Consider the following 27,295-nt stretch of genomic DNA (forward strand, 5'->3'; position numbering starts at 1 on the left):
GGGCAGTCTGAGTGACGGTGACCGCAAGCCTCTCTAGTGCGACGGTATTGCCCCTGCCGGCTTGTACGTAAAGGCCGAGTACCCGCATGTGCTGCACTATCGGTATTTCGGATCCGGCCATTCTGAGAGTGATGGTTGGTAGTGGCGGGTGTTTAACCTTACGGTAGTCAGGAGGACGAAGAAGGAGGAGTTCAGATTTCTCCACTGAGCATTCGAGACCTGCACACGCGACGTATCCGGCCACTGTGTCCACGGCACGTTGCAGTGCCTCCTCGATCTGTCCGTCGGAGCCAGTAGTGGTCCATACCGTCACGTCGTCCGCGTATAGGGTGTGTCGGATATTGGGTATGCAGTCTAGTAACTGTGTGAGTTGGCTCATTACAAGGTTGAAGAGGAAAGGTGAAAGAACAGCTCCCTGTGGCGTGCCTTTGTTGGATAGGGCAAGTCTCTTCGTGGCGTTGCTGTCAATCAGGGAAAGTTCCACAGTACGGCCTTGTAGGAAAGAGCACACGTAGTTGTAAATACGTTCCCCAGGGTTTGTTGAAGCCAAGTGCTGGGCTATCGCTTCATGTGTCACGTTATCGAACGCCTTGCGTAGGTCTATGCCTAGCATTGCTCGCGTGCCCGCACGTACGGGGTCTTTCAACAAATCGTGGTAGATTTGTACGAGGGCGTCTTGAGTAGATAAGTGGGCGCGAAAACCGAGCATGGTTGGAGGGAAAAGGTCTTGCTCTTCTGCAAGTGTTTCTAGCCGAGCCAAGACCACGTGCTCAAATAGTTTGCCAAGGCATGAAGTTAACGAGATGGGGCGAAGATTTGATAAGTCTGCCTTTTTTCCGGGCTTTGGTATAAACACTATTTTCGCGTGCTTCCATTCTTCTGGTATATTTCCGGCATGCCAGCAGTCATTGAAATATTCAGTAAGGGCAGTTACTGACCTTGCGTCTAGGTTGCGGATTGTTTTGTTCGAGACGCCGTCTGGACCTGGTGCCGAAGTTGTGCGAAGCTTTAGAATGGCTGCATACACTTCGGCTTCTGTGATGTCGGCATCAAGAGTTGGATTTGGTTTACCTTCATAGGGTGGTAGCGGTGTCGCTGGTTGATGGGCTTGGTTGATGTATTTGTCCGCCAGTTCAATTAGTAGATCTTCGTCTGATCCGGGGTGTTGGTGGACAAGTCGCTTAAGTCTGTGCCGTGCGGCTGTTTTCGAGTCGTCGGGATCCAGTAAGTGGCGTAACAGGTGCCACGTCTGCTTGTTGCCTAGCTGTCCGTTGAGTCCGCTGCACAGCTGGCCCCATTGTTGGCGGGCGAGGTAGGTACTGTGTCGCTCAATTTCTTCAGAGAGGGCCTGTATGCGGCGACGCAATTTCTTATTGTAGCGCTGCTTCTGCCATCTGCGCAGCAGGCTTGCGTGTGCGTCCCACATGTGGAGAAGACGAGAGTCTGTGGCAGGCGTTTCCTCTGCTGCTTTACTTTCGCGCGTTGTGCGTCGCACGTGGTCGTTTAGGGAGGCTGTCCATTCCTTGAGGTTTGTTATGCGTTCTGGGGCTTCACTTTCACGGACGTCTCTAAATTTTGGCCACTCCGTGATTTGAGCGAGGGCTTTGTGTACTCTCTTGCCAGCGGACGTCTGTACCTGGATGGCAATGATGTAGTGGTCACTACCAGCGAGTTGACAGGTGTTCTCCCATCTGGCCTGCGCAATATTCTTGCAGTATGTGAGATCGGGTGACGTGTCCCTACACACGCTGTTTCCTATGCGGGTTGGTGACTGCTGCAGGTCATTTAGTAGAGTGAGCCGGAGGTCCTGACCGAGTTGCCATAGCTTCTTGCCTCGTTTGTTCGCCTGCAGGTAGCCCCAGTCAGGGTGCCTGGCGTTGAAATCGCCCAGTATAAGCAGTTGTGCGCCTCGAGAAAGCGATGTGGTTTTCTGGAAGAGCAGGTTGAAGTCGTCGGCGCGTGCCCGGGGTGCGCAATATACGTTGAGGATGAAGACTGATTGGTGCGAGCGTTTTTGCGGAAGAATTTCAACGACCGTGTGTGGAATGTCCGAGAATTCTAAGTCGTGTTGTTTCGCCGTGAGGCTCTTGTGGACGAGCGTGCCTGTACTTGGGGCTTCTTGGTTGTGCGAGTCGGTGAATTGTTGGAAAGCGATGTAACCAGGGAGTGAGACAGAAGCCATTGTTTCTTGTAGTGCGATGACGTCTGGAGGCGTTTGGCAATTGGGCAGTTGTGTTTCTTGTACGAGTAGCTGCAGGTGGGCTTTCTTTTTACGAAAGCCCCTGCAGTTCCACTGCCATATAGTCAAGTGGGTGCTGGCCATGATGCATCAGCTGGAGCATTACTTGAGGCCGTCGTGGGTTCGCTGTGCTGGGTGGAAGAGTGAGAGGTCACTCGGTTGCGTGTGATAGCTGGTGCTCTGGCCATGCTTTGTTTGATTACTGCAAAACTGGTGTCTGTGGCAGTTCTGAGTGCTTCTAATCCGGCAACGGTGTTGTTTACGGTGGCTTCCATGTTTGAGAACCGTGTCTCTATGTTCGTTAGGCGTGAGTCTACGGTTGCGAAGGCTTCTGTTACGGCGGCACGAACGGCGTTGACGACCGTGGTTTGGACTGTCGTGCGGAGGGCTTCAGCAACGGATGCGTTGACCATTTCAATAATTCGCGCCGTCATGTCCTCTTCGGATTGCAGCGTTTCCGTGGAAGTCGTTGCTTTGCGTTTGGCTGCTGCGGCTGGTTGGGGCTGTTGAGTTGAATTATGCACGGACTGGCTGGCCTTTGCCAGTTTACTTTCTAGGGAGCGGTTCTGCGCAAGGAGCACTTCGATCTGAGCTTGTTGCGTCGCCATTTGGGATTTTAACGCATTGATTGTTTGCGTAAGTTCCTTGACGAGCGGGTCATGCGTTGAGGCGCACGATTTCGATGGCTGCGGGGGAGATGATGGCAGCGGAGACGCTGCGCTTTGCGCCCATGCCACACTAGGGTTGCTTGGTGGTGCTTTGGATATATCAGCATGTGGGATGCGACTTGATGATCGGGTTCTTGATTTGGATCTAGAGTGGGAGGCTGCTTGACCCTGGCGAGATCGTGACTGCGATCGGCTGTCGCGTTTCGTCGGCGTTTGTGATGTCCCGAAACTGGGGTAGTTACGCTCGTCCAAGGCAGGCGGGCTATCGTCATTTGAGGTTTGCTGCGTCGCTGGTGACTCGGTTTGTAGCGTCTTTCCTGCTTGTGCTGCGTTAAGTGGTTCAGACTTTTTGGCGAAGCGGTACTCGCATCTTGAGCTGTTCGTCATGTGTCCTCCTTGACAGACGATACAGCGTGCTTGGCATGTTGGTGGCGTTCCTTGCGGCGGTGGCTCGTGGTCTTCTCCGCAACGCGGGCAGCGTCGGCGCCTAGGTTGAGGGCACACATCGGAGCGGTGCCCGGTCTTCCGGCAGTTGAAGCATGCGTCTACTTTGGGATGGAAAGGGTATACTCGAATGAGACCTCCACGGTGTAGAAGCCATCTAGGTAGGTGGTCCCCGAGCAGCGTTATAAGTAAATTCTTCGTTTTTCCCATGCGTCTGCCACCGACTATTTGGTAGTCAGGGTTGCTGTCTTGAAGGTCCTTCAGCGTCTCATCATCGGTGGGGAACGTGTGGGCGTAGAAAGAAATGCCTCGTATCGCGTCGTCTGGTGGCGGGGCGTACATGTGTAGCTCAATCTGCCGGTCTTCTCCGAGGAGGATTGATGTGATGCGTTGGTACGCGATTGCTCGGTCGGTGGTTGCCACACTAACGGTGAAAGTGTTATTCCTTGGGTGTATGCGTAGTTGATCACGCTTGGCTGGGTCCAGGTCACACAGAGATGCCGCTTTAAGCAGTGCTCTCTGCAAGTCTCCGGGTGATGTGCGCGTGAGGTCAATGGGTGTCTTGGGGCGTCCCACGATGTGGTACGTGTGCGACGGCAGTCTTGGCAAGGGATGGCGTTTCAGTTCCGGCGGCGGCCGGGGGGTTGGTGGAGTTTTGGGGGCTTTGCTTACTTGCGCGTCGTTCATTTGGGCTTGTTGCTTAAGTGCCTGGTGACGTTTCGCCTGGGCTCGGAAACCTTGAGGTGGTGTCCAGGAATCGTCTGACCATTCTTCGAGAGAGATTTCGACGCCGTCGACCTCGATTTCCATGTCGGCTAGTGTCCCAGCGGCCGCGACAGCGGCGTCCGGTGTAGCGTCGCTAGGCTTAGGCGTCCAGTGGCGGATCTTGCCGGCGTGGCGTGAAAAGATGAAAAGCTTACTTGAAAATTGTGACCAATATCGGTCGGAAAGTTGTATCCTCGGGACCGGTATGATTTGCAGAAACCATTCGTACAAGAAATCTTGAGCTAAGGCACGTCTTCCTACTGAAACATCGGAAAACTCCGGAGCTCGGTGCAGACGCGTCCGATCGCGGCATACGTGGAGCGCTGACTCTCTCACGCGCCTGCGAGTATGTGGCAGGACCGGCGCCTGGCATGGCAGCGCTGGCGTGACGCGACGAAATGAACGCCGGTGAGCAGGCGCAACGCGTCACGTCGAAATGTATTGGCGACTTGACTGTGGCATGTCATCATGTTCTCACATGACACGCATCTCATGATTGTATTGTTTGCACCAGTCACATACCTTCGTCATTCATTGGCGTCACGTTGTACTAAATTTGGCATATGTGAAGCCAGCGAAACGGCCGCGAGCACATCATGAGCGTTGCATGTAGTCATGTTGTTACATGACACGCAACTCATGCTTATCATGTTTGCACTAGTCACACACCTTCGTAATCCATTCACGTACCGTAATACAAAGTTTGATATTTGTGACGCTAGCGAAACGGTTCGAGTGCATCATGAGCGTGACATGTAGTCATGTTGTTACACGACACATATGTCATGATTTTCATGTTAGGGTCTGTCGCTTGTGTTCGCCATGTAATCTTGTCATGCCATACCAGTTTCGCAACATGCGATGTGAACGAAACCACCGCCAGAGGTGCAGGACCATGACATGTAAATCACGACATTAATGACATATATTTCATGATTTTTATGTTGTGACTAATCAAATGTGTTTTTCATACAGTCAAATTATACCATACCAAGTTTGGTATTGATACCATTATCGAAACGGCTAGGAGAGCTAAAAGTCGTGGACGGCTAGATAGATAGATAGATAGATAGATAGATAGATAGATAGATAGATAGATAGATAGATAGATAGATAGATAGATAGATAGATAGACCGATAGATAGACCGATAGATAGATAGATAGATAGATACGCTCAAAGTCGCCAAAGTTCACTAAGAAATGCTTTGCATTAAAAAAATTAAGGCACTTCTTGAATGGTGGTACTTCGAGTGTTGAATAGATGGACGAACGGACACACAGGCAGATGCATGAGTGGACGCATGGACGAACGCAGGAACGGACGCACGCACGGACGGGCGGATGGACGCATGGACGGTCGCACAGACGGAAGGAAGCAAGAACGAATGGACGGACGAATGCTTCGCCCCACTCTCCATCATTCACTCCGTGGATATGCTGCCAATTTTTTTCCTCTCTGTCTTCTACAGTAAACTTGTCTTCGGGTCACCGCTAAAGGAGCCCGATCGGTGTAAAGTATGCGAAGCTTTGCCATCAGACTGAAGGTAGCGGCCTAAAGTACGAAGTCGAGGTACCTGAGGGATAGGATGGCATTCAAGGGACACTGAAATGTTAGAAGAATCGTCAGTTTTGCGGCGCCGCTTACATACCAGTAACAACTCCGACTTCGCCCCTGAACACGCAAAGCTGCCGGCAGCAGCATAGTCTTGTACAACAGATGCAGCTTCCTGAAGGGTCTCCTATGCAACAAATAGCCGGTCCGCGGACGCTAGGCGGAGACGACACGTTTATTCGTTATGGAGCCGAAGCTGTTCATTTCTAGCGCGTGTCTGTCCCCACTTCATCCTATTCGTTAGCCTGGCCCGCTCCAAGAGAATAATCCGCAGCATTCTCCGAGGGGGGCCAAGATGACTCGCACGCTTCCATGTAGTCTGGACCACACCAGGTTGCTCCGATCCCGATTATTATTCAACATCATCCTAGGGGGTCAAGGAGAATCGTACTCACCGAGAACGCAGTTTGTGTTAAAATGCACTTGCTTTGCTACCGGGAGTGCCTGTGCACTGCGGCCATTGGTTCGTGACTGTCGCACCCCTTGCTGTCTGCGGAACCAATGCTGATGAGACGGCGGGTGTTTTTGACGTGCGTTAGGCAAACGGGCTTGTCATGCAGAAGTACGAAAACGCGATGCCTGTCGCGGTGGTGGCCTAAAAGGTGGCTGGTCTGAAACGAGTTATTCAAGTACAGCGTCACCATGGACACGCTGGCGCTGACGACGTCGATGCACTCGGCGGTGACAAGCATCGACGTGCTTGTTCGGCGGCTCCACGTCTTCCAAGTTCCTGCCGTCAGCAACCGCGTAGCCAGGCTGATGACACTTCTTTCCTGAGGAGATACCTTGCTTCCACACCGATAGATCGTGGTGCTTGTTTGAGGTTCGTGAAAACATTTTATCGCTCCTGATGGCACCAAAACGCCACATCGAATATATGTCTGTGTGCGTTGCAAAAAAGATTGCGGTTCAAGACGAACAGTGTGCTAGACTGATGCTGAATGCTTTAAGATGACAAGGGTCCCTGCACCATCCGGCCAAACATTGTCTCTATCGCTTCTAGCGTTTCAATTACGTGGTAAATTTTTCCGGTGGTGAACTTCCAATAGTCATCGGATCCTGTGATGATACTGATCTCGTCCGGGGTCCACGTATTTGGTTGAAAGCTGCCACCTGCATTGTACCCCTGTTCTCCAAGCCGGTGCAAAATGTTGGGGTCGTGTGGTGAGCTTGTGACAGAGCAAATTTCAGGAATCGTTAATGCTTCCAAGGTAAGCGTTGAATCGTTGAACTGGCTTCGAAGCCGCACGTTGACACGCTCGGTGCAGAGTCGCCTTTGTGACTTGGATTCTCCAAAAGTGACAAGGGAGGGCTCTTCTTTTTCCACGACGGAACACTGAAGCATCCTTGCCCGGTCGGCACGAATGTAGGGGTGCTGACTGCCGTTGTCCAGCAGTACCCGCGCGAGGAGTCAGTGGTCTCGAGACTGCCAAAATTTGACCTGTCTGTAACAATACGTGAGTACACTCAACGTGACTCTTGGTGGCAGTGACCGTTCGAGTGGTTAATGAGGGTGGTTGTTAAAACGCTGGGGATCCTGCATTGGGGTGCGGATCTTTGGCTGGGCGTGATAACTCGCAGAGGATGGTCAGGTGCCATCACTGGCTGGTTCCACACCTAAGATTGAATGACTTCCTGCACATTCTAGCGATGTGGTTTCGTGTTCCACAGGGAAAGCAACGGTTGGTGTGCTATAGCCTTGCCCGCTTCTCTTCAGCCAATAGGTTGACATTGCAAGCGGCGATAATGTGATCCTTGCTGTGGCAAAGTGGGCACGCCAGAGTAAAAGGCAAGGTAGACCCCGTTAGGGCGGACGCTGACGGTATAATTTCTGTGCCATACGTTTCTTCGGATATGTGGGTTCTGGCTTCGTTTGGCGACACACGACGACATTGTAACCAGCCCACCTTTCGGATTTCCACTTGAATGCGTAGAAACGTTCGTAACTCCTTGGATAGCTGCGTTCGGTCTTCTGGCGTTTCGGCGACGCAAGAGGCGCAGTTAGATTCCTTCGATTTCTGCCTGTACATTATGGCAAGATCCTCCAGCAGACATTAGGACACTGTTTAAGACCACAGTGTACTGGTCGGGCGCAACTCCTAGGCCTTTCAAGGCACTAACGTAGAACTGCACACTATCGTGCAGCAGACCAAGCCTTCGGACGTTTGAAAAGCTTTTCACAGTGCTTAGCGCAAGGAGACTATGAACATGCTCGTTCACAAGGAGACTCTAGTGACCAAAGCGATCTGTTAGTGTCTTGATTGCAAGGTCATAATTTTGCTCTGCTAAACAGATACCTTCGACAGCTCGCTTCGCGCTCCCAGTTAAGTGAGGAGGTACTTGAGTTTTTCGATGCGCGGTAGCTCGGTATTCTTGTGTATGATAGCATCAAAATTGTCCCAAAAAGAATTCCGTCTACAAAGACGGCCATCAAAAGTTTGTATCTGGAGCTTGGGCGGTTGAACCGCAAGCGGACGGTGCGCTCTCATGCCCTGCTGCTTCGCTGGAGCTCGGAAGTTGTAGGTTGCTTGGCCCAAGTCCAGTGGCTCGTGACTGCGTTGTGGCTGCCTTCTCACGTTACTGTAGCCAGAACTTGGCTCGTGACATGGCGCAAAAAATCTTTGAGTTGTACTCACCTGATGTTTCCACTTCATTATCCAGGTTTTCTTCGTCTATTGCCGCCAGAATGACCTCGTCAAGCCTCGAAAGTGCTGCTCCTCTATAATTCAGGAAATCCACGTGGCCGGTAATCTGGGAGGCATCAGAATCCGGTCTCTGCAGCAGGTATGATAACATTGCTAGGGCTCGGGTGAAACCAGCTCTGATCAAGCCGCGCTTCTTCAGAAAATGGTCATTGGTCACTATGGTCGTGACGTTCAGGGAAGTCTACGAAGGGGCGGATTCTGGGTTTCGCGCACCAAATGTAACAAATAACCGGTCCGCAGACGTTAAGCAGAGGCAACCTGCTTATTCGTCATGGAGCCCAAGCTGTCCATTTCTAGTGCGTGCCTGTTTCCACTTCGTCCTCTTGGATAGTCTGGACCGCTCCAAGAGAATATTCTGCAACATCCTCCCTGGGGGGCCAAGATGACTCGCACGATTCGATGAAGTAAGGACAACTCCAGGTTGCTCCGATCCGCAATATTATTCAACACCCGAGATGATTCTGTCTCACCCTTTGGCGGCCTAAATTGCTGTATAATCTGCATTGATAGCATGCTGGATGTTGGGAATCTGTTATAATAATGGAGGGAGTTTAGTGATAGCCACGTCGAACAAGCTAGGCGAAAGGACTGAGCTTTGTGATGTTCCTCTGCCTGCGAAACGAATTACGTCTGAGCTGTGGTCCCTGATTCCGATAGTGGCCATGCGGTTGGAACGAAAGAACCTGACACAATTGTAGACGCGGGAGACGCTCTGGGAGGAAGCTAGATTGTCAAGCATTAGGTCGTGAGAGATGTTGTAAAATGCCCACTTCAGATCTAGAGCCACAATTGCCTGAACCTGACTTGAAGCGGGGCTATCCAACACGACCTCCTTAAGCTGCAGCAATACGTCCTGTGTAGATTGTAGTAGCGACATAAAACTTGTCTGATATACTGAGACAGTCTCTTATGGACAGTCTTCGAAGTGGCCAAATTCTTCTTCTTCGCCAAAGTAATCCACTATGATGCTCATAACATTGTTAGTACAGGCCGAGGAACGGCATTTACAGCCGATTTTATGCAGTCCATCGTAAAGCTTACCCACACTTGCCAGAGGAAAACAACTGCTGATCATCCGAAAACCATTAGCCTGACCGAACGTCTTAACAGAACACCGACTCATATGTTAAAAATTTACCTAGGCATGGAGCACCATCCATGGGACACTATACTACCATATGCAACATTCGCATACAACACCGCATTGCACGATGCTGCTCAAGCGACGCCGTTCCAGCTTGTTTATTGCCAAACAGACACTACACCTCCGGATGCAGCGCTGTCTGTAATGGTGCATTCAGACGACGGACCGAATCCGGATTTGTCGTGGACGCGGACGGCTAATCCGCGGATGATCCGCCTGCAGACGCATCCACACGACGGACGGTTTCCTAGGAGAAAACAGCCGGATTACCCTCGACAGCAGGTTCGCCGCTCACCTGCGTCTGCTGAAAGCAGACCGGTTTGAGAGTATTCAACATGGATGCCCGCAAGAAGCGACGCTTGACTGCGATGTCTGTCGCGTTGTGACAAATGAACAAGGAGTGTTATTCTGTCAGGAGAAAAGGTAGTTGCTGGCAGAATGTTCTTTCAACACCATTGTTCTCCACTTGTAGAACTTCTGAACGCGTCTCCCATCCTTTTTTAGAAGCGGCGCGTCGCCGGTTGCAGAAGTTAGAAAATTTCACCATCATGACGGCTAAGAATCTCGCGTGTCAAACGACGGCGGCAACATTTCCCGAACCACCAAAAATAACTTCCGCGTATTTAATCACCTGAGAACAGAGCACCCCGAAAACTAAGTAAACCATGCTCAAGCGTAGATAATGCCGACCAGTCATGCAGCTATTCGCGAGCCATGGAGGACATGCCGCGAGCAGACGAAAAGTGTACTGGTTGCCACCGACCCCAAGCTATTCCGCTGAAGTACCGGCTCTCCCCCGCCAGAATCCCGATGTGAGAAACAGGTTGGGTTCATCCGTCCGCGAGCCGCGCGGACGAGTCGCGGACGAGGGGAATCGCTGATGTGAGGTCACGTGACGCGCCGTCCGCCCCGCCACATCGGGATTCGGTCCGTCGTCTGAATGCACCTTAAGTGACCATGATTGCCAGAAAGGTGACGTCAGAGATTCCACTCAAACGGCTGACGAAGCAGGTCAGCTGCCACGATACCGCATTCAAGAGCACCAGTGAATTATTGGTCACCCATACAACTTGCGACGTAGAGAGTTCGAGTAAGCACAAGGTGACAGATTATGGATATGGAACCGTGCACGAACACCTGGCCTCTTCGAAAAGCTTCTACGTCGTTACTTTGTTCCTTACCGAGTACTGCGCCAAATTACCCCTTTAAACTACAAAGTTTCGCCGGAAAGACAAGTTAGTTTATCCAGGTGCCTGAACTTTTCACGCTGTTAGAATGAAACCATACTACGACCGGCAGTAAACATTATAATCTGTGCTTAATGCCACTATCCCCAACGCATATAACAGATAACACCGTCTAACTCGCCGGCTTACGCATCGGGACAATGCATTTGGAGGGGGAAGAATGACGCATACCATAAACGTGTTCTAAATACGCCCGCCCTCCTAGCAGACAACGGCGTGCTGCAGCTGCAAGAATTGGCCATGACTACACGCGTCTCGAGTGCACGGGATCGGATCTTTGAGGATTGCGCTAGAACGGAGGAAGGAGCAGTGACGAGCAGCTCGAGGAAGCAATCGAACACTTCTTGTTTCTGCTTCGACAGTCAATGATATTTCATTGACTGTCAAAGCAGGTATTTCTGCTTCGGCAGTCAATGAGCGAAAATGACAGGACACTGGCTGTCATCAATTTTAATAGAAAGTAGGTCTGTTCCTAAAGTCCTGTGTACGCAGATATATCTTAACATGATTTACCCCTGTGCTGAAAAGAGCATTCGTACCTACCTGAGGATCACACGTCGTGTAGCTGACAACAGCTGAATTCTTGCTGCTGTCCAACAGGTCAACGGGTACGTTGGACTGCAAATGAAAATATGTACAATAGTGCGTTATCACTCATAACTTCATAAGCAATGGTTCACCAAGTTCCCCAGTCGTTATGCGTAGCGCAAACGTTCTGAGGTACTTAGCTTAAGAAAATAATTTTATGGGCTGCTATGCTGAACCCGCCAAGTAATATTTATTGCACGCATACGTTTCGTAGTGACGCCCTAAGTGGTATAGTGGTTATGACACTCGACTGCTAACCCACGAGATCGAATCCCGGCTGCATTTTCGAAGGAGGCGAAAATGTTGGAGGCCCGTGCACTTGGATTTAGGCGCACTTTAGAGAAGCCAAGGGGGTCGCAATTACCCGATTCCTCCACTACGGCGTCTTTTATAAAAATATCATGGTTTTGGGACGTGAAATTCCGCATAATATAATTGTTACGTCTAAAATAGGGGTAGGACAGTTTATTCAACAGAAGGCTGGATGTCGAGGCCCCATGGAACAAAGCTGCCGAGATAGAGATCTCCTTCTTCCAAAGTTCACACTTCTATGATTTCTTCTCGGTCCGGCACCTACACGTTGTAATCTTTCCCCCTTCACAGACGAAGTGCACCGCGCGTTTGATGCATCGCCCCACAGTCAAAAAGCTATGAGGCGAGCTACATGGGTAACCTAAGTCTTAGTGGATCGTCTCCCACTAGCTGTCAGTCGTGCAATTTTGTAATCGACCGCACTTAAGCGCTAAAGGACAAGGAATGAGCCAGTGTGGTGGGCGAGGAGCGTTGTGGACGAGCCACGCTTGCATAGGCTTCCTCACCAAGACGAGGTATCCTGGTTCATATGTGACGTGGCGGTGCTTGCTGTCGTAGGGTAGCTTTCAGCCACCTTACGATGCTATAGTACGCAGGTGGGCAAAACGGTGAGTTTCTTCTGCAAGGCAAAGTATTTCGGCTAAAGAGGTATTGTCATTGTCGTAAAACAAAAAGATCGTGTTCAGGGTGTGACGAGGGGGTCGAACATAAACAAGGAAGGAAGGGCTCTGACGTGGCCTCATGTTGTGCAGTGTTGAAGGCATACGTGATGAACGGTGAGACTTCGTCCCAGTCTTTCGGCCGCGTACATTGAGAGCATATTCACGAGTGTCCAGTTTGTGCGTTCAGTGAGGCCATTCGTTTGTGGATAGTAAGGTGTCGAATGTCGAAGTTTCGAGCCACTCGTTCAGAGCTGTTCCTCGACAACGTCTGCCGTAAACTGACGGGCACGGTCACTTATCATGACGCGATGAGGTTCATGGCACAGTATTATAGAGTGCAAGAGGAAGGAGGATACTTGACCAGCAGTCGCAGACGGCAGGGCGGCCGTCTCGCAGTAGCGGGTAAGATATTCAGCGCACACTACAATCCATCGGTTTCTTTTTGCCGAGCGCGGAAAAGGACCCACAAAGTCATTGCCAACTTGCTCAAATGAAGTACTGGGAGGCCTCACAGGCTGTAGAAGTCCGGCCGGAGTAGTCACGACATTTTCGCATCTGGCATTGAGTACAATTGGCCATGTACTGCTCAGCTGACTGGCGCATGCGTGGCCAGTAAAATCGCTCGTGTGCCCGAAGGAGTGTTCGCGTCATTCCCAAGTGACCCGAAGTTGTGTCTTCATGCATGGCACGCAGAACATAGAAACGGAGTGTGTCCGGAACCACCAACAAGAAGCCCGAACCCGTGGCTGAAAAGGTCTTCTTGTAAAGTCATCTTTGACGAACGCAAAAGCGTTCTGCCAAAGTGGATGTTCGTGCTTCAGCAAATAACGGCTCCAAGCTGACGTCCTTCCACTGCTCATTTTCAAAGGTAGTCTTTTCCGCGAATATTGGAGTCACTGACGCAATTAGATGATGGGAATGGTCGGCATCGCAAAGTGTTCTAGTAAGCGGCATCCGCGAAAGGCAGTTAGCGTCAGTGTGCTTCTGGCCGCTTTTGTATATACCACGAAGTCATACTCTTGCAAGCGGAGGGCCCAGTGTGTAAAGCGGCCAGATATGTCTCGAAGGGTTACAATCCAGCACAAGGAATGATGTTGTGGGACCGCTTGGAAAGGACGACCGTAAAGGTATGTACAGTGAAGACGAGTGCCAAACATTTTTGCTCTGTCACTTTGTCATTCCGTTCCGGTTTACTTGTAGCTCTACTGGCATATGTATTGACATGTTTCTTTCCATTGCAGCATTTTACTACAACTGCACCTATGTCAATGCCCCTGGCGTCAGTATGAACTCCGGTAGGCGCGGAAGGGTCAAAGTACCGGAGAATAGACAGCGACGTGAGTAAGAACTTGAGTTGGTTGAAGGACGTCTCACAGTCATGTTTCAATTCAAAACTAGCACCTTGACATAGCAGAATGGTCAGGGGGAAAGAAATGTCGGCGAATGTAGGAATAAATCAGTGAAAGCACGAGCACAGGCCTAGAAAGCTACGAAGCTTTTTCATTGAGCGAGGTAGTTTGCACACCTTCACAGCTGCTGCATTGTTTGGGTCAGGTCTGATAAATCTTTGTTGACGAGTTACCCAACTACCAAGGCTTTTCGCTCACCGAAACGACACTTCTTCGAATTAAGAACAAGGCCAGCGTTTCTAATGCATTCCAGAACAATGTCCACGTGTTCGTTGTGGTGATGACATGTGGGCCCGAAGATCACGTTGTAATCTAGGTATCACATACAGACGTTTCATTTTAGGCCACGCAGAATCGTGCCCATGAACCTTCGAAGGTGGCAGGAGCGTTACACAATCCAAACGGCATCACGTTAAATTCATAAAGTTCGTCCTGAGTTATCAAAGCAGTCTTTTCCTTGTCCGCTGGATGCGTAGGGATCCGCCAGTAGCCTGAACGTAAATCAATAGACGAAAAGTAGGACGCCGAATGGAGACAGTCCAAGGCGTCATCAATTCGTGAAAGAAGATAAACATCTTTTTTCGTGATGGAGTTCAAACGGCAATAGTCGACACCGCCTTTCTTTTTCCCAAGAATCACAGGAGCAGTCCAAGGACTCGATGATTCTTGAATGATGCCCTTCTGCAACATTACACACACTTGAAAGTCTATTACTTTGCGCGCGGACTGTGATACTTGGTATGGTTTTTGTCGGATTGGCTGTGTCATTTCTGTATTTATGCTGTGGCGTGTACGACATGGGGAAATCGAAGGCGTATGGTCACTCTGGGAGGAATAAAAAACTTGCAAGTACTTTATTGGAACGTCCACAAGCATACTGCGTTTGTCCACAGGCAGTGACTTATCAACCATAGAAAAATTTTGGAACTGTCTGAGCAGGCGTTCACTTGCACATCACGCGGAACGTCAGAGTGGACAGCTACTGTTTCCGGCGAGTATTTTTTAAACGAGGGTAGCCTAAGTCCTTTTCTTAGCAGCACAGGTCCATTTGAACGATTCATTGTGCAAAGTTTTGAATGACTTTTCCTCAAGGAAACTATGCTGTGGGGTACTAACGTGTTCCTTATACCACTCACGTGGAAAGGCTCCAATGACGCGTCAAACCTGGTAATATTGTCGTTAATATGTGAAGAAACTACTGGAACGCATGGAGCACAGAAGGCCAAGACAACGGTATCTTCATAGACTCAGAGCGCACCATTTTCCTTGCCCGAATTCTCGGTAAGCCCATGAAAAAAACGCCACTTATGATAAACTCGCCAGATCAACAATACACAGTGGCCCCACACATCCGCAGAAAATCTATGCCCTGGATTATGCCATGCGTGCTCCGTGGAAGAACCGTAAATTCTGTCACAAACACTCGATCACTCAGTGACACTGCCGCAGTACAAACACAAAGCGGACACAGCGAGTTGCCACCAACGCCACGAACGTTATCGCTTTCTCCCACAAAAAGATGACTTCTCGTCGTAAACGAGCTTTGAACGCAACTCTCATGATCGACACGGTGGCTCTAGTGTCTACAAAAGCCATTGGATGTATACCATCAACAAAAACTTGCACTCTGTAAACATAAACACCAGGGGAGGTATTTGTTCTTGCAGCGAATCACCAGTGACATTATTCCCAGCGGCCACGCAGCCTAGTTGGCCTGATGTGGGTGCGCGTAGTGGTGACACGGCGACGGCAACCAGCACAGTCGAAGTGCTGGAGGTGGTGTCACACTCAGGTCGGAGGCCGAAGAAGTGTTGCGGAAGTGCCCCCGCCGGAAGCTGCTGTTAGGTCGTGGTTGTCTAGTCAGTGTTCTTGTAAGGGTGGGACACCGGACTGTTGAATTGAATGTGGAGGCCGTTAGTTTCGTGGTATTTGTGGTTGATCACAGTACCTTGATATGTTACCGGTCAAGCCGCAGTTGTAGCACACAAGAGCTGGGTGAAGTCGCCGCTGCGCCTTGACGTGATCTGGCATTTTGTCGCGGTAATTTGTGTGAGTGCGATGCACATTAGAATCGTTCGCTGGCCGGTAGTATGGTCGTTCATTACGGCAGCGCTGAGGGTATGGCAGTCTTGGGAAGCAGGTCGGTCTCTAGCGATAACTACGTCGAGATTCCAGAAACTCTGTTCCGTTGACAAATTGACTAAAAAAAACTCAAGCTGTGAGGTAGCTACGTCTTGCGGTAAATTGCGCTTAGAGGCGCAAGCCACTTCTCGTGTCATGCTTTCTTGTCTTCCTAGATATTCTCGAACAATCTGAAGGATGGTTGTAGCTAGGTTAACAGGTGGTACGGCTTCTACGCTGGCCACCGTGGTGACATTGGCCAGACGAGCAAACCAGCATTATTCTGCACTGATACAGGGTTTCAAACGTCCGACAGTGTCTAACGACATCTGACAAGGATGTGAGACTTTCTTTGCTTATTTGAAAGTATACACATTCTCAGCAATACCTTTCAATAGATGTCCCGCCTTGTCTTTTTCGGAAAAGCTGAAATCTACTTGTCTACAGAGCCTCAATATCTCTTCTGTGTAGATTTACATGTCCCACCGGGCAACTGAGCCTTTTTTGCAAGAGTCTGCTCAGCAAGCTTCTTTTGTGCAGCAGTGTTACTGAAACACTTCGTTATCTCAGCAACAAAGTTTCCCCACGTCGGAAGCATATACTCATGGTTCTCGTACCAGACGAGTGCAACTTCAGTAAGGTAAAAAAAAAACCACACGATACAGCTGGAAGGCAGCATCCCATTTCTCGTATTAGCTTACCCGCTTGTAGTGCTTGAGCCATGCGTCCATGTCACCGTTGACCTTCACAGAAATAGCTCGAGCGTCTTGTAATACGGTCAAGAGCTACTGGGGGCTGGTTTCCGAGCTTTTGCTTCGTCAGGCGTCATGGGCAAAGGAGCAAGAAGGCCGGCGAGGCGACGACTCCGGCGAAGTCTTAAGGGTAGCGGTCCTGTCATTATTTGTTATACCCCGTACCTTCCGCCCCTCTGTTACGTCTGAAATAGAAGTACAGTGGTTTTTTTTCCAGAAGGGTGGATGGCGAGGCCGCACGGGACGAAGCTGCCGAGAGAGATATCTTCTTCTTCCGAAATCCACACTTCTATTCCATTCTCTCAGTCCGGCACATACGCGTAGTAATAATATTATTTTGCAGTGCCTCTAAGTAAACCCTAAACACATGGAGTCAAGTTCCATTCACATGAACTAGATTTAATGTGTGACACTCAACCAAAAAGGGTCCCTTTTCATTTCCACGATATGCTTTATCAACGCTCTCCACACACTGAACCGAGACAACTGGTATAAACTATGAACGCGATAGCGTTGGAACGCTCATTTCGCAGAGATTTCAGCGTTTGATGCTGACGTTAGTTGTGAGCGAAAAATCATCTTGTACGTGCGTGACTGAAAAGTCGAAAAGATGCAAATAAGACAAAAAAATGAAGAAAAAACTGTGGTTTAAGTAAGAGTGAAACCCAGACCATCTGCGGAGCCAGCAGGTGTTCTACAAAGCCGCGGGTCCACTTTACATAGTTTAAGAAAAAAAACAAAAAACGACATGAATTGAAGTCTATGCACGGCGGTACAGAAGCCTGCTTCGAGCCACACGCACTCGTACCACGCACGTAGTCTTCGCGTAGCTCGAGGCACTACAGCTATGACGGGTTCGGGCGAATAAGACAACAGGCTAGGTCAACAAAACAGCAGTTTATTGCTACCGTAGCAACAACGCCTGGAGGTCAAGTAGATGGTTTGTCCACTCTATGAAGAGAACAGGGTAGCCTTATGCCTTTGGTCGATGGCCATGGCTCGCAAGGGTATCACAGATCAGTCGTTCGCGTCCGGTGGCTGGTACAAGAATGATCTTCCAGCAAGCCCGCTGATACTGTTCAAACTCTCGGTTTCCCTCTCACCAGTGAAGACCGACTCCCCTGCCGAGGGAGAATTGCATTTCTCGGGAGCCGGGAAAGGGGGGACAGAGCGAACGGCCCCCGGAAAAAGGCGTCAATGTCTCAGGGACCGTTTTAGAGGTGAAGCTCCTTAAAGTGGCACCCGTTCGTCCCTCGTAATCGTAGCCGTAGTCGTAGTGTGTAACCAGTCTTACCTTTTGACCTGCAAGATAGTGCCGGTGGGAGATTTCTCCTGCGGGTTGTTGAACAATGAAAAATTCATAGCGTGCGCGTAAACTAAAAGCCGAATTCTCCTGTCTCTCATTCCTCATTAGCAGCCATTGGCATGTACATTGAACACTATCTGACAAGAAAGGGTTGCTACGTTATACTCGCTGGGCGTAACCTCCTTGGTTTTAGAAAGGTTTAGCGAGCATTAGGCCACAGTGCCATGAATACAGTGAAGTAGTATATACCATGAACTCGAGGTGGTTAAAGGTGGGAAGTAGACACGAAGCGCAAGCCGTAAGAAAGTGTGCGTGTGCCATTTCTCGTTTAGTTCTTATAATGTCGGCTGTATTGTGGTGCTTCTGTATGCGGAATATACGATGAAAAGATGCGAGATAGTGGTACTTGGAGTGTGGACTAGATAAATGAATGGACACACAGCAGACGCATGGACGAACGCATGGATGGAAGCAGGGGCGGATGCATGGACGAACGCAGGGATGGGCGCACAGATGGCCGTGCGGACGCACGAACAGACGCACGCACGGACGGGCGGATGGACACGTGGACGGTCACACAGAAGGACGCATGGACGGACGGAAGCAAGAACGAATGGACGGATGGATGCTTCGCCCCACTCTCCATCATTCACTCCGCGGATATGCAGCTATTTTTTTCCTCCAAAAGGGAGAACGTTTGACCGTGTTGGTTTTTGATCGTTCTACATTAATGAGATTGCAAATAACTGCATGTATGGAACCGAAAGAGACAAGCGCTTGTCTTGGTCTCCTTCTGTCGCATATTCCTATTGGTTTATGAAGAATGGTTTTCATTGCAGGTACACTAGCCGCACTGCCGTCAAACAGAAAGGAAGCATAGACGCGCATGCTGCCCCACATCCTTCTTTCTTTAAGAAGGCGCTCGAACGACAAAGACCTGAAATATGGGAATACTATTTTATTCGTCCTCCAGGAAAGCCAGGAGGGCCTCATCAGCGTTCATGCCCTCCGGCTTATGCTTTGGGTTGGCGTCACTGGGGGCCCCACTGATGTCTCTGCAGCAGACAAGGTAAAAGCTGCCACCTCCGGCGTCGCCACTGCCGTGCCCTCGTTTGTCACGGCTGGCATTGTCACCTCTGCTGGCCGCACAGTCTCCGCTACCTCAGATGACTTCCCTGCCACTACATTCCGGGTGGACTCGCGCCGGTCACATAGCCTTAGGCTACAGTAAGGAACCATTCGGCGAAGTCCGCCTCCCGGGATACCCGTGCCAGCATGCCATGCAACGTAGGCGGCGCCATCTATCATGAATTTCAGCTGTCACAGCTTCAAAACCCTGCGAGACAGCTGACCAGTAGCATAAGTATGCCATGAGGCTGGCATGACATCTGCACTTTTTTATTCGTTTCTGCGTCTTGTTGCTGCTGCATCCCCTGCACGACAACTGCACTAGGATGAATTATTTCAGGAAGCATAGGGCTATTCAAATGGGCCTCTTTTCTCACCAACCGGCTGCAGTGATCGTCGCCGCAACGCCCTTCTCTCCTTCATCATTGCTGCCGGCCTCGATGAGTGATCTCCCCAGAGAGGGAAAGGTTTGTTTGAGACTATTTTACAGTGATTGTTAGCTTTGCGTATGGTACCGCCGAAATCGAATCGTAAATGCTCTAAAGCGTCATATAACTTTCGCTAGCATTTTATATACATAACAATATTGCACTAGTTCAAAACGCGCGCCTAAATACCATTTATCTAGCACTCCACAGCACTTGAAACGGTATGGGCTCAACATTCGTGGACGGGGGGAGGGGAGGTGAGTGATTTTTAAGGGGAAAAGAACATAAAAGTGAGCCCAGTAACTGTATTTCAGTGGGAGGACACCTCGACAGTAGCTCACGAGGAAAGGGAGTAGAGAAGGGAATGAAAGGATAGAATTAAAAGGTAGAGAGATAGAAAGGAGAGAGTGAGGTGGTGGGACAGGGAGTGATGGAAGTGAAGACAGGAAACAAGGACAAGGTTGCACATGTACCACTGGCGAGAGCTCTTGTCGGCGACAGGAGATGGCGTAGTGCTAATCCAGTCGGCCAGAGCTACGCTGTCATCGGAGATCGCGAGGGCACAACCGGGCGGCACGGAAATGTGCCGTAAAAGAAAACCCACGGGTGTGCTGAAGAAAAAAATGACGTCCGCACAAGAAACGGCCATTTTCGAGCACCCGAATGGGTGAACAAGCACTCTTAGGAAAATAATGTAGTACGGATCCTCAACGAGCGCACGCACCTCGCTTTTCGCTCGTGCCGACTTCTTATACACTGTGTCGTGAATTTCAGTGTCAAGGCCTCTTGATGATTTCTATTGGTCGGATCAGCTGAGAGGCTCAGAAGCATAACCCTTTAGGGGCGAAGCTCCTTATGGCGTGGCTTGTGCGTCTCCCTTTGTCGTAGTGCGTAACCTGCGGCACATACCCGCATACCAGTGGCATATACTCGCCCTCGGGCACATATACGCGTGCCAATGTGTTACGAAAAACGTAGCATGGCGTCCTTATCATGGTCTCTGCGTTAACAAAGCGCTGACAGCCAAAATGTGGTACATACTTCCGTTTAATCCTTGGATTGTCCGTTGGATGGCAGTACCTGAATATAATGAATATATGATAAAGAAAGCGAGATGGCAGAACTTGAAGTGTTCACTAGATGAATGGACGGATGCACGAACGGACAGACAAGCAGGCGGACACACTGACAGACAGACGGGCGGACGCACGGACGGATGGACTGACACGCGGACACATGAGCAGACGAAAAAAACGGGAGCACGTATGGATGGACGGACGCATGGATGGAAGCACGGACGCATTGATAGACGCTTCGCATCACTCATCATTCATTTCGTGGATATGCTGTGATTTTTTTAGGGGCGAAGCTTCTTAGAGTGTGGGTTGCTCCCTCCTCTCTACTAGCAGCAGTAGTATTAGCCCCGAGAACAAACACTGGCGTCGCTACGGTCACGGCAATGTGATGTCACGGCACGAACTCGCCTGATCCACCGGCGCTTGTCGCCTTTCTCTGCACCCACCGTGTACACGCTGCTTAGCCATACGTTCTTAATTATTCCTCAATTTCGTGACGCAAATTTCTCAACTTATAAGGTGCAAGGCTTCATAACTAGTGAAAGTTCTGAAAGTTGTAAGTTTACACAATTTCCCTTAGGGTCGGCAGACTCTCGTCTAAGCGGACGATTTATTGTGAACATGGTGATGCAGGAGAAGACACTCGTTGTTTTTATCGCGTACACCACAAGATGGGTGCTAGGAAAATGTGCTCAGTGGTACCAACATTATTACAACTATACATAGACTCCGGGACTAGAACAAGCCCGTGCCAAAGTAAGTGAAATAACATCGGGACGTTTTCAAATCACTTAATACATTGGGCTTTACTGTGCAAGTAACGCCTGCATCTGCGAATGATCTAAAAGATTCGACAGAACTGCGTTTTCTTCAGCAGGAGATATTACAAGTATATGACTGTCATAAGCACTCACGTAACATATTCGTGAAACAAACAAAACAATTATGCCACACAAACAACACTTTCGGAAATAATGAGATATTTCCATTCATTATTTATGTGTGCAGATTTTTCCGCAACAGTCGCCAGGGATTATATAGTCTTATACACCGATGCCTATACACTGATAGTCCTATACACCGTATAGAGTCTTATACACCAATACCATCACACATGTTTTGGCAATTCCTCGCTTAACAAGCGTGGAGTGCGTTGAACTAAAAGGTGTTATGACCGCCATCAGTAGGCGCCATGCTGTCGCTGAGAAGCGTGGCCGGGCAGCGTTCCCACGCCTAGAACCCAGTTTTCTCGGAACCAGCGTCCAGAGATTACGGGGGAGCGGCGCTCTTTTAATCCTCAAAGAGGTAGCCGACTGGTCGGCTGCCTATGCCCGCCAGGTATTGTCCCTGCTAGCCGGCGGATGAGACGTCGTGTCGCCACGAAGCTGTAAGCCGGTCCAGAGAGGACAACAAAGACAGCGTCTTCCTTTGAAGAAACGGCGACCGCCGCCACAAGGTGCCCTGCTAATTGAGCGGACATATTGGCGGACCGTTTGATGTCTGCTGTCCGGAGCTTGGGACCCCTCGACCAGCGACACACACGACGAGCAAGAGCCCCCCTGGCGCCACCTTTCAGTGCAGTGATCTCGACTCAAAATTGGATGTTCACGTGCGCCGTGCATGCTCGTACCCCTCACCTGTCGTGTGTGTGTGTGATTGGTGTTCCCCTCAAGATGGAGGAGCCCGACAGGGCTTATAAGGACGCCGCAGAGTGCAGGACGTCGCTCTGAACCAAGTAAAGGTTCAACCACCACGTTCGTAGTTTGTGAAAGCTCTGAACTGTGTAGCGGTTCAACCACCACGTTCGTGGTTTGCGAACTCTTAACCTCATGCTGTAAATATTTGTAAATAGTGCCATAAACCTGTTTGTTTTTTCGTATCCCCATCTTGTAAGCGCTCGTTTCCTCAACCCGAAGCTACACCACGCTACCACAATAGACCGGGTTTTGTTTTCGTATCCTCCAGCGACCTTCCTTCCGACCCGCAATAACTGGTTGGCAGAGGTGGGATACGACTCAGCACCCCGAGTCACAACAAGGGTAACATGGTTTTCTTGAAGTGGGGAGCGTATTGCCAGCACACGTGTTCCGACAGAAACACGAGCTCTAGGTCTAAAAATCTAAATTTGTTATTGTCAAGAAACTCCGGCGTCAGCTGCAAATCATTCATGTTCTGAGTGAAAATGCTAAAAATGTCGGCGTGCTGCCTTGTGTCAACCCATTCAGCAATATAAAAGACCAAAGAATCATCAATGTAGCGAAATACCTTAATGGTATGTGTCTTAGCAAGCCTCGCATGTATGCGTTTGTCATAACGATCCAATAAAATGTCTCTGAGGACTGGAGCTAAACATGATCCAATACACACGCCCTGTCTTTGAATGTACGATTTGTCGTTTCTCGTGACGAATGTCGACTCCAAATTAAGTTCAGAAGTTCAAGAAAGCTATCTACGTCACTTCCACGAAGTTTACAAAAATCACTCTCACCAGAGCGCTGGATGCACTCTTTCGCCTGTTCGCACAAAATGTCCTGAGGTAGGGAATAACATAAGTCCTTAACGTCCATGGAAAAAGCACGGGCACATTGGGGAAACTCATCACGCGGATAAACTGAGATGTCTTGCGTTTTTCTTATGATAACTGGATCTTCATTGATCAGCTAGGGCTTTAATATGCATTTGTAGATACCTTTCATTAGGTTTTTGACAAGAGTCATGCTCCGATACGATGACCCGAAAAGGACAGAGTTTCTTGTGGGTCTTAGCTATGAAGAAGACAGAAAGGCTTGTACCTTTGCACGTTCTCACCGACACGGCCAATCTAGTGAGCCCCAATATTTCACACAGCTTCTCAGTTACCTTTTGCCGGAGCTACTTTTTGCAGTTTCCTGAAATTCCCTGATAACGGTGCTACCACCTTGTCTTCATAAAGTGGTTTAGCAACCAGGACAAATCATCCTTCCTTGTCAGACTGGAGTAAATTTATGTCCGCTTCTTTAACAGCAGACACGACATGCCGAACTTTTTGAAGTTCTTTCTCTCATGGGTTCCTTGGACAGACACTTGGCTCCCTGTTTGATGCAACTCTCAAATTCATCAGCTTTTGTTCTTCCCGAAGCTCGCCTGACGAGACTGACCAATGCAGTCTTATCAAGCCTCGGATGGACGCAGTATTTAGAACCGAGATCTAGAAGGCACTCCACGTCTTTGGGAATTCATTCGTTGCCAAAAACGACCACTTTCTGGCCCGAAATGAATGCTGTCCGTTTTTTCTTTGGTAGTCTAATCACCATAGAATGCCAAAGGAAATCAGAAGTTTGCGAGTCATCCCGGAGATCCTGCCGCCCCATTTCCTTCGCTATAGTGAAGGGACCCTGCTTCAGGTTAATGGCAAGAAGACATTCGGTGAAAAATGTCACCTGTCTCCAAGCCTCTCCTGTTAGCATCTTGCACATCCTTTTCTTGTGGCCCCAGGAAGATTCCAGTCCATCAAAAAGGCATGAAACTTCCGGTGATAGACCCAAAAAAGTTGGTCCTTTTTGGGTCGTCGTGTCGGGGCGTGACTCCTGACAAAAACTTGTTCGAAGGTATCTACAAATGCATATTACAGTCCTGACAATTGAAGATGCATTCATCTTAAGAAAACTCCAGGACGTCACAGACTGTATACGTGATGAGTGTCCCCAAAGTGCCTCATGTTATTTCCTACCTCAGGGCATTCTGTGCGAGCAGGGGAAAGAGTGCACCCAGCGCTATGGTGAGAATGGTTTCTGTAAACTTTGTGGAACTGAGGTAGATAGCTTTCTTGAACTTCTGAACTTTTATTTGCAGTGGACGCTCGTCGCGAGAAACGAAAAATGGTACATTCTAAGACAGGGCGTGTGTACTAGATCATGTTTAGCTCGAGTCGTCAGATACATTTTATTAGATCGTTATGACAAACGCATAGATGCGAGGCTTGCTGAGACACATACCATTAAGGTATTTCGCTACATTGATGATTCTTTAGTCTTTAGATGGTGCACGCCCGCGCGTGGCACCATCTATCACCACGCACCGTTACCAGAGCAAGGGAAAGGAAAAAGGAGTGGCCGTATGGCGAAATGCCCGCGAAATTGTCACGGGCACCCCTCAGGTCCCCACAAGTTGTCAATTAAAGATTGGAATAAGGTGGTCTGGCGCTTGCGCTAACATTTGTATTTTCTTCTGTGTGTAATCCCTCGCCCTCTCGACTATATATATATATATATATATATATATATATATATATATATATATATATATATATCCCCGCCATCTGTGCAATAAATTGGTTTTAAGTGTGTGCTCTGTCCTATTTCACTGGTCTATCTTCTTTCTAAACAATTCCTGCGCACTAATATAGTAAATTTCTTTCCAAATGCAATAGAAACCCGCCCAAGTAGCCACTCTTTTGCAGTATATTTCAAGTACGTCGGGCTCTTTCCCCTTCCCTGCCTGTTCGAGACAGGCTTCCATAAGTTTTATCGTTGATGCAACGTGCAAACCCAGGCTTTGAACCTTTTCACTGAAGAATTCCTACCTACCACAGGAAGTTTCATTCCTTTTTGGTGGACTGGAAGCTTCCTTGGGCCACAAGAAAAAGAGATGCAGGATTCTAGCAGGAGATGCTTGGAAACAGGTGAGATTTTTCACCAAATGTCTTCTTGCCATTAACCAGAAGATGGGTCCCTTTAAGAAAGCAAAGGAAATGTTGCAACAGAATCTGTGGGATGCCTCGTATACTTCTGAGTTTTTTTGGCGTTCTATAGTGATTAGGCTACCACAAAACACCTCAAGCACCAGTTTTGGGCCAGAAAGTGATTGTTCTTCGCAACGAAAGGATTCCCAATGACGTGGAGCGCCTTCTGGAACTCAGTTCTAAATACCGCGCGATCTGAGGCTTGATAAGACTGAATTAGTCAGTCTCATCAGGCAAGTTTCTTCAAGATCAAAACTGATAAATTTGAGAGGTGCATCGAACAAGGAGTCAAGTGTCTGCTCAACGGCCCCTTGAGAGAAAGAACTTTCAATATTCGGCATGTCTTGTCCACTCTTAAAGAAGCGGACATCAAGTTACTTCAGTCTCACAAGGATGGAGGATCTGCCCTGGTTCCTAAACCCCTCTAAGAAGACAAGTTGGTAGCAGCGTTATCAGGGAACTTCAGTGAACTGCCGAAAGTAGCTCCGGCAAAAGTTAAGTGAGAAGCTGAGAAGCTGTGCGAAGTATTGGGGCTCACTAGACTAGCCGTGTCCGCGAGAATGTGCAAAGGTACAAGTTAATCTCTCTTCTTCACAGCCAAGACCCACAAGAGACTCTGTCCTTTTTGGGTAGTCGTACCGGAGCGTGACTCATGGCAAAAACCTAATGAAAGGTAACTACAAATGCATATTAAAGCCCTGATCATTGAAGATCCATTCATCATAAGCAAACCCCAGGATGTCTCAGACTTTCTGCGTGATAAGTGTCCACAATGTGCCTTTGCTTTTTCCGTGGACGTTAAGGACTTATGTTATTCCCTGCCTCAGGACATTCTGTGCGAACAGGTGAAAGAGTGCATTCAGCGCTATGGTGAGAATGATTTTTGTAAACTTTGTGGAACTGACGTTGATAGCTTTCTTGAGCTTCTGAGCTTTTATTTGCAGTCGACGTTCGTCGCCAAAAATGGCAAGTGGTACATTCTAAAACAGGGCGTGTGTATTGAATCATGTTTAGCTCCAGTGCTCAAAGATATTTTATTAGCTCGTTATGACAAACGCATTCATGTGAGGCTTGCTTAGACGCATACCGTTAATGTATTTCGCTACGTTGATGATTTTTTATTCTTTTATATTGCAGAAGAGGTGCACAAGGTAGCACGCCGACGACATTTTTTGCATTTTCACTAAGAAAATGACTGATCTGCAGCTAACGAAGGACTTTCCTGACAATAACAAACTTAGGTTTTCAGACCTAGAGCTTATGTTTCTGCCGGATCACGTGTGCTGGCAATACGCTCCCCACTCCAAGAAAGCCCTGTTAACCCTTAGTTCAGCACCCTCCACGATTGTTAAGCGAGGAATTACCAAAGCATGTATGATGGCATCATTGTCAAGGTCTTATCATCACCAGGTACAGAGCAGTTTTGGCAACCAAGTTGCCAGAGTTAAAAAAGCAGGCTTTCTTGGTCACTTGCTCTCGCGCATAGCAGAATCACTTCTGAATGTATTAAAGCAGGGCAAGAATACACGGCACACATCTCAAGACAAGGCAAAGCTGAAAGTGTCTGCCATTCCTTATGTCCACAACTTTTCCCACTGCAATAAAGAATCGTAGAAAAAAACCGGGGTCGAGGTTGTCTTCACGGCAAAAAATAGGCTGAGCTCTCTTTGTAAAAGAGTTACCAGCGAAGGATCTTTAGGTGTCTGGTGTAATAAGAAGCACGCAAAAATGCTTTTAGAATGTACAAAATGCGTTGTATATCTGATTTATTTATCATGTGGTCGACGCTACATCAATCAGGCAGGGCGCTGTCTGAACGATCGTCTAAGGGAGCCCGCAAATCTGATGCGCGCATCAGTGAGAAGCCACTTGGCAAGTCACTGTGCGAATTGTAGGTGGTGCACTCCGAAGTTTGATGAATGCCAAGTATTGGGAAGATTTAAAGATTAGAGGGCACATAGAATATAT

The 27,295-nt window shown here is 49.0% G+C and overlaps 1 protein-coding gene across 1 annotated transcript in view; it reads right to left on the reverse strand.

The window, feature by feature from the left end:
- LOC119162682 (BBSome complex member BBS7) overlaps window positions 1–27,295 on the reverse strand; it is a 287,576-nt gene that overhangs the window by 92,971 nt on the left and 167,310 nt on the right. Inside the window, exon 13 of the mRNA XM_075882301.1 lies at window positions 11,369–11,443. Coding sequence (XP_075738416.1) covers window positions 11,369–11,443 — 75 coding nt within the window. The remainder of the gene's footprint in view (window positions 1–11,368; window positions 11,444–27,295) is intronic.

The sequence above is a fragment of the Rhipicephalus microplus genome, chromosome 2 (genome assembly GCF_043290135.1).
Source record: "Rhipicephalus microplus isolate Deutch F79 chromosome 2, USDA_Rmic, whole genome shotgun sequence".
Lineage (NCBI taxonomy): Eukaryota > Metazoa > Arthropoda > Arachnida > Ixodida > Ixodidae > Rhipicephalus > Rhipicephalus microplus.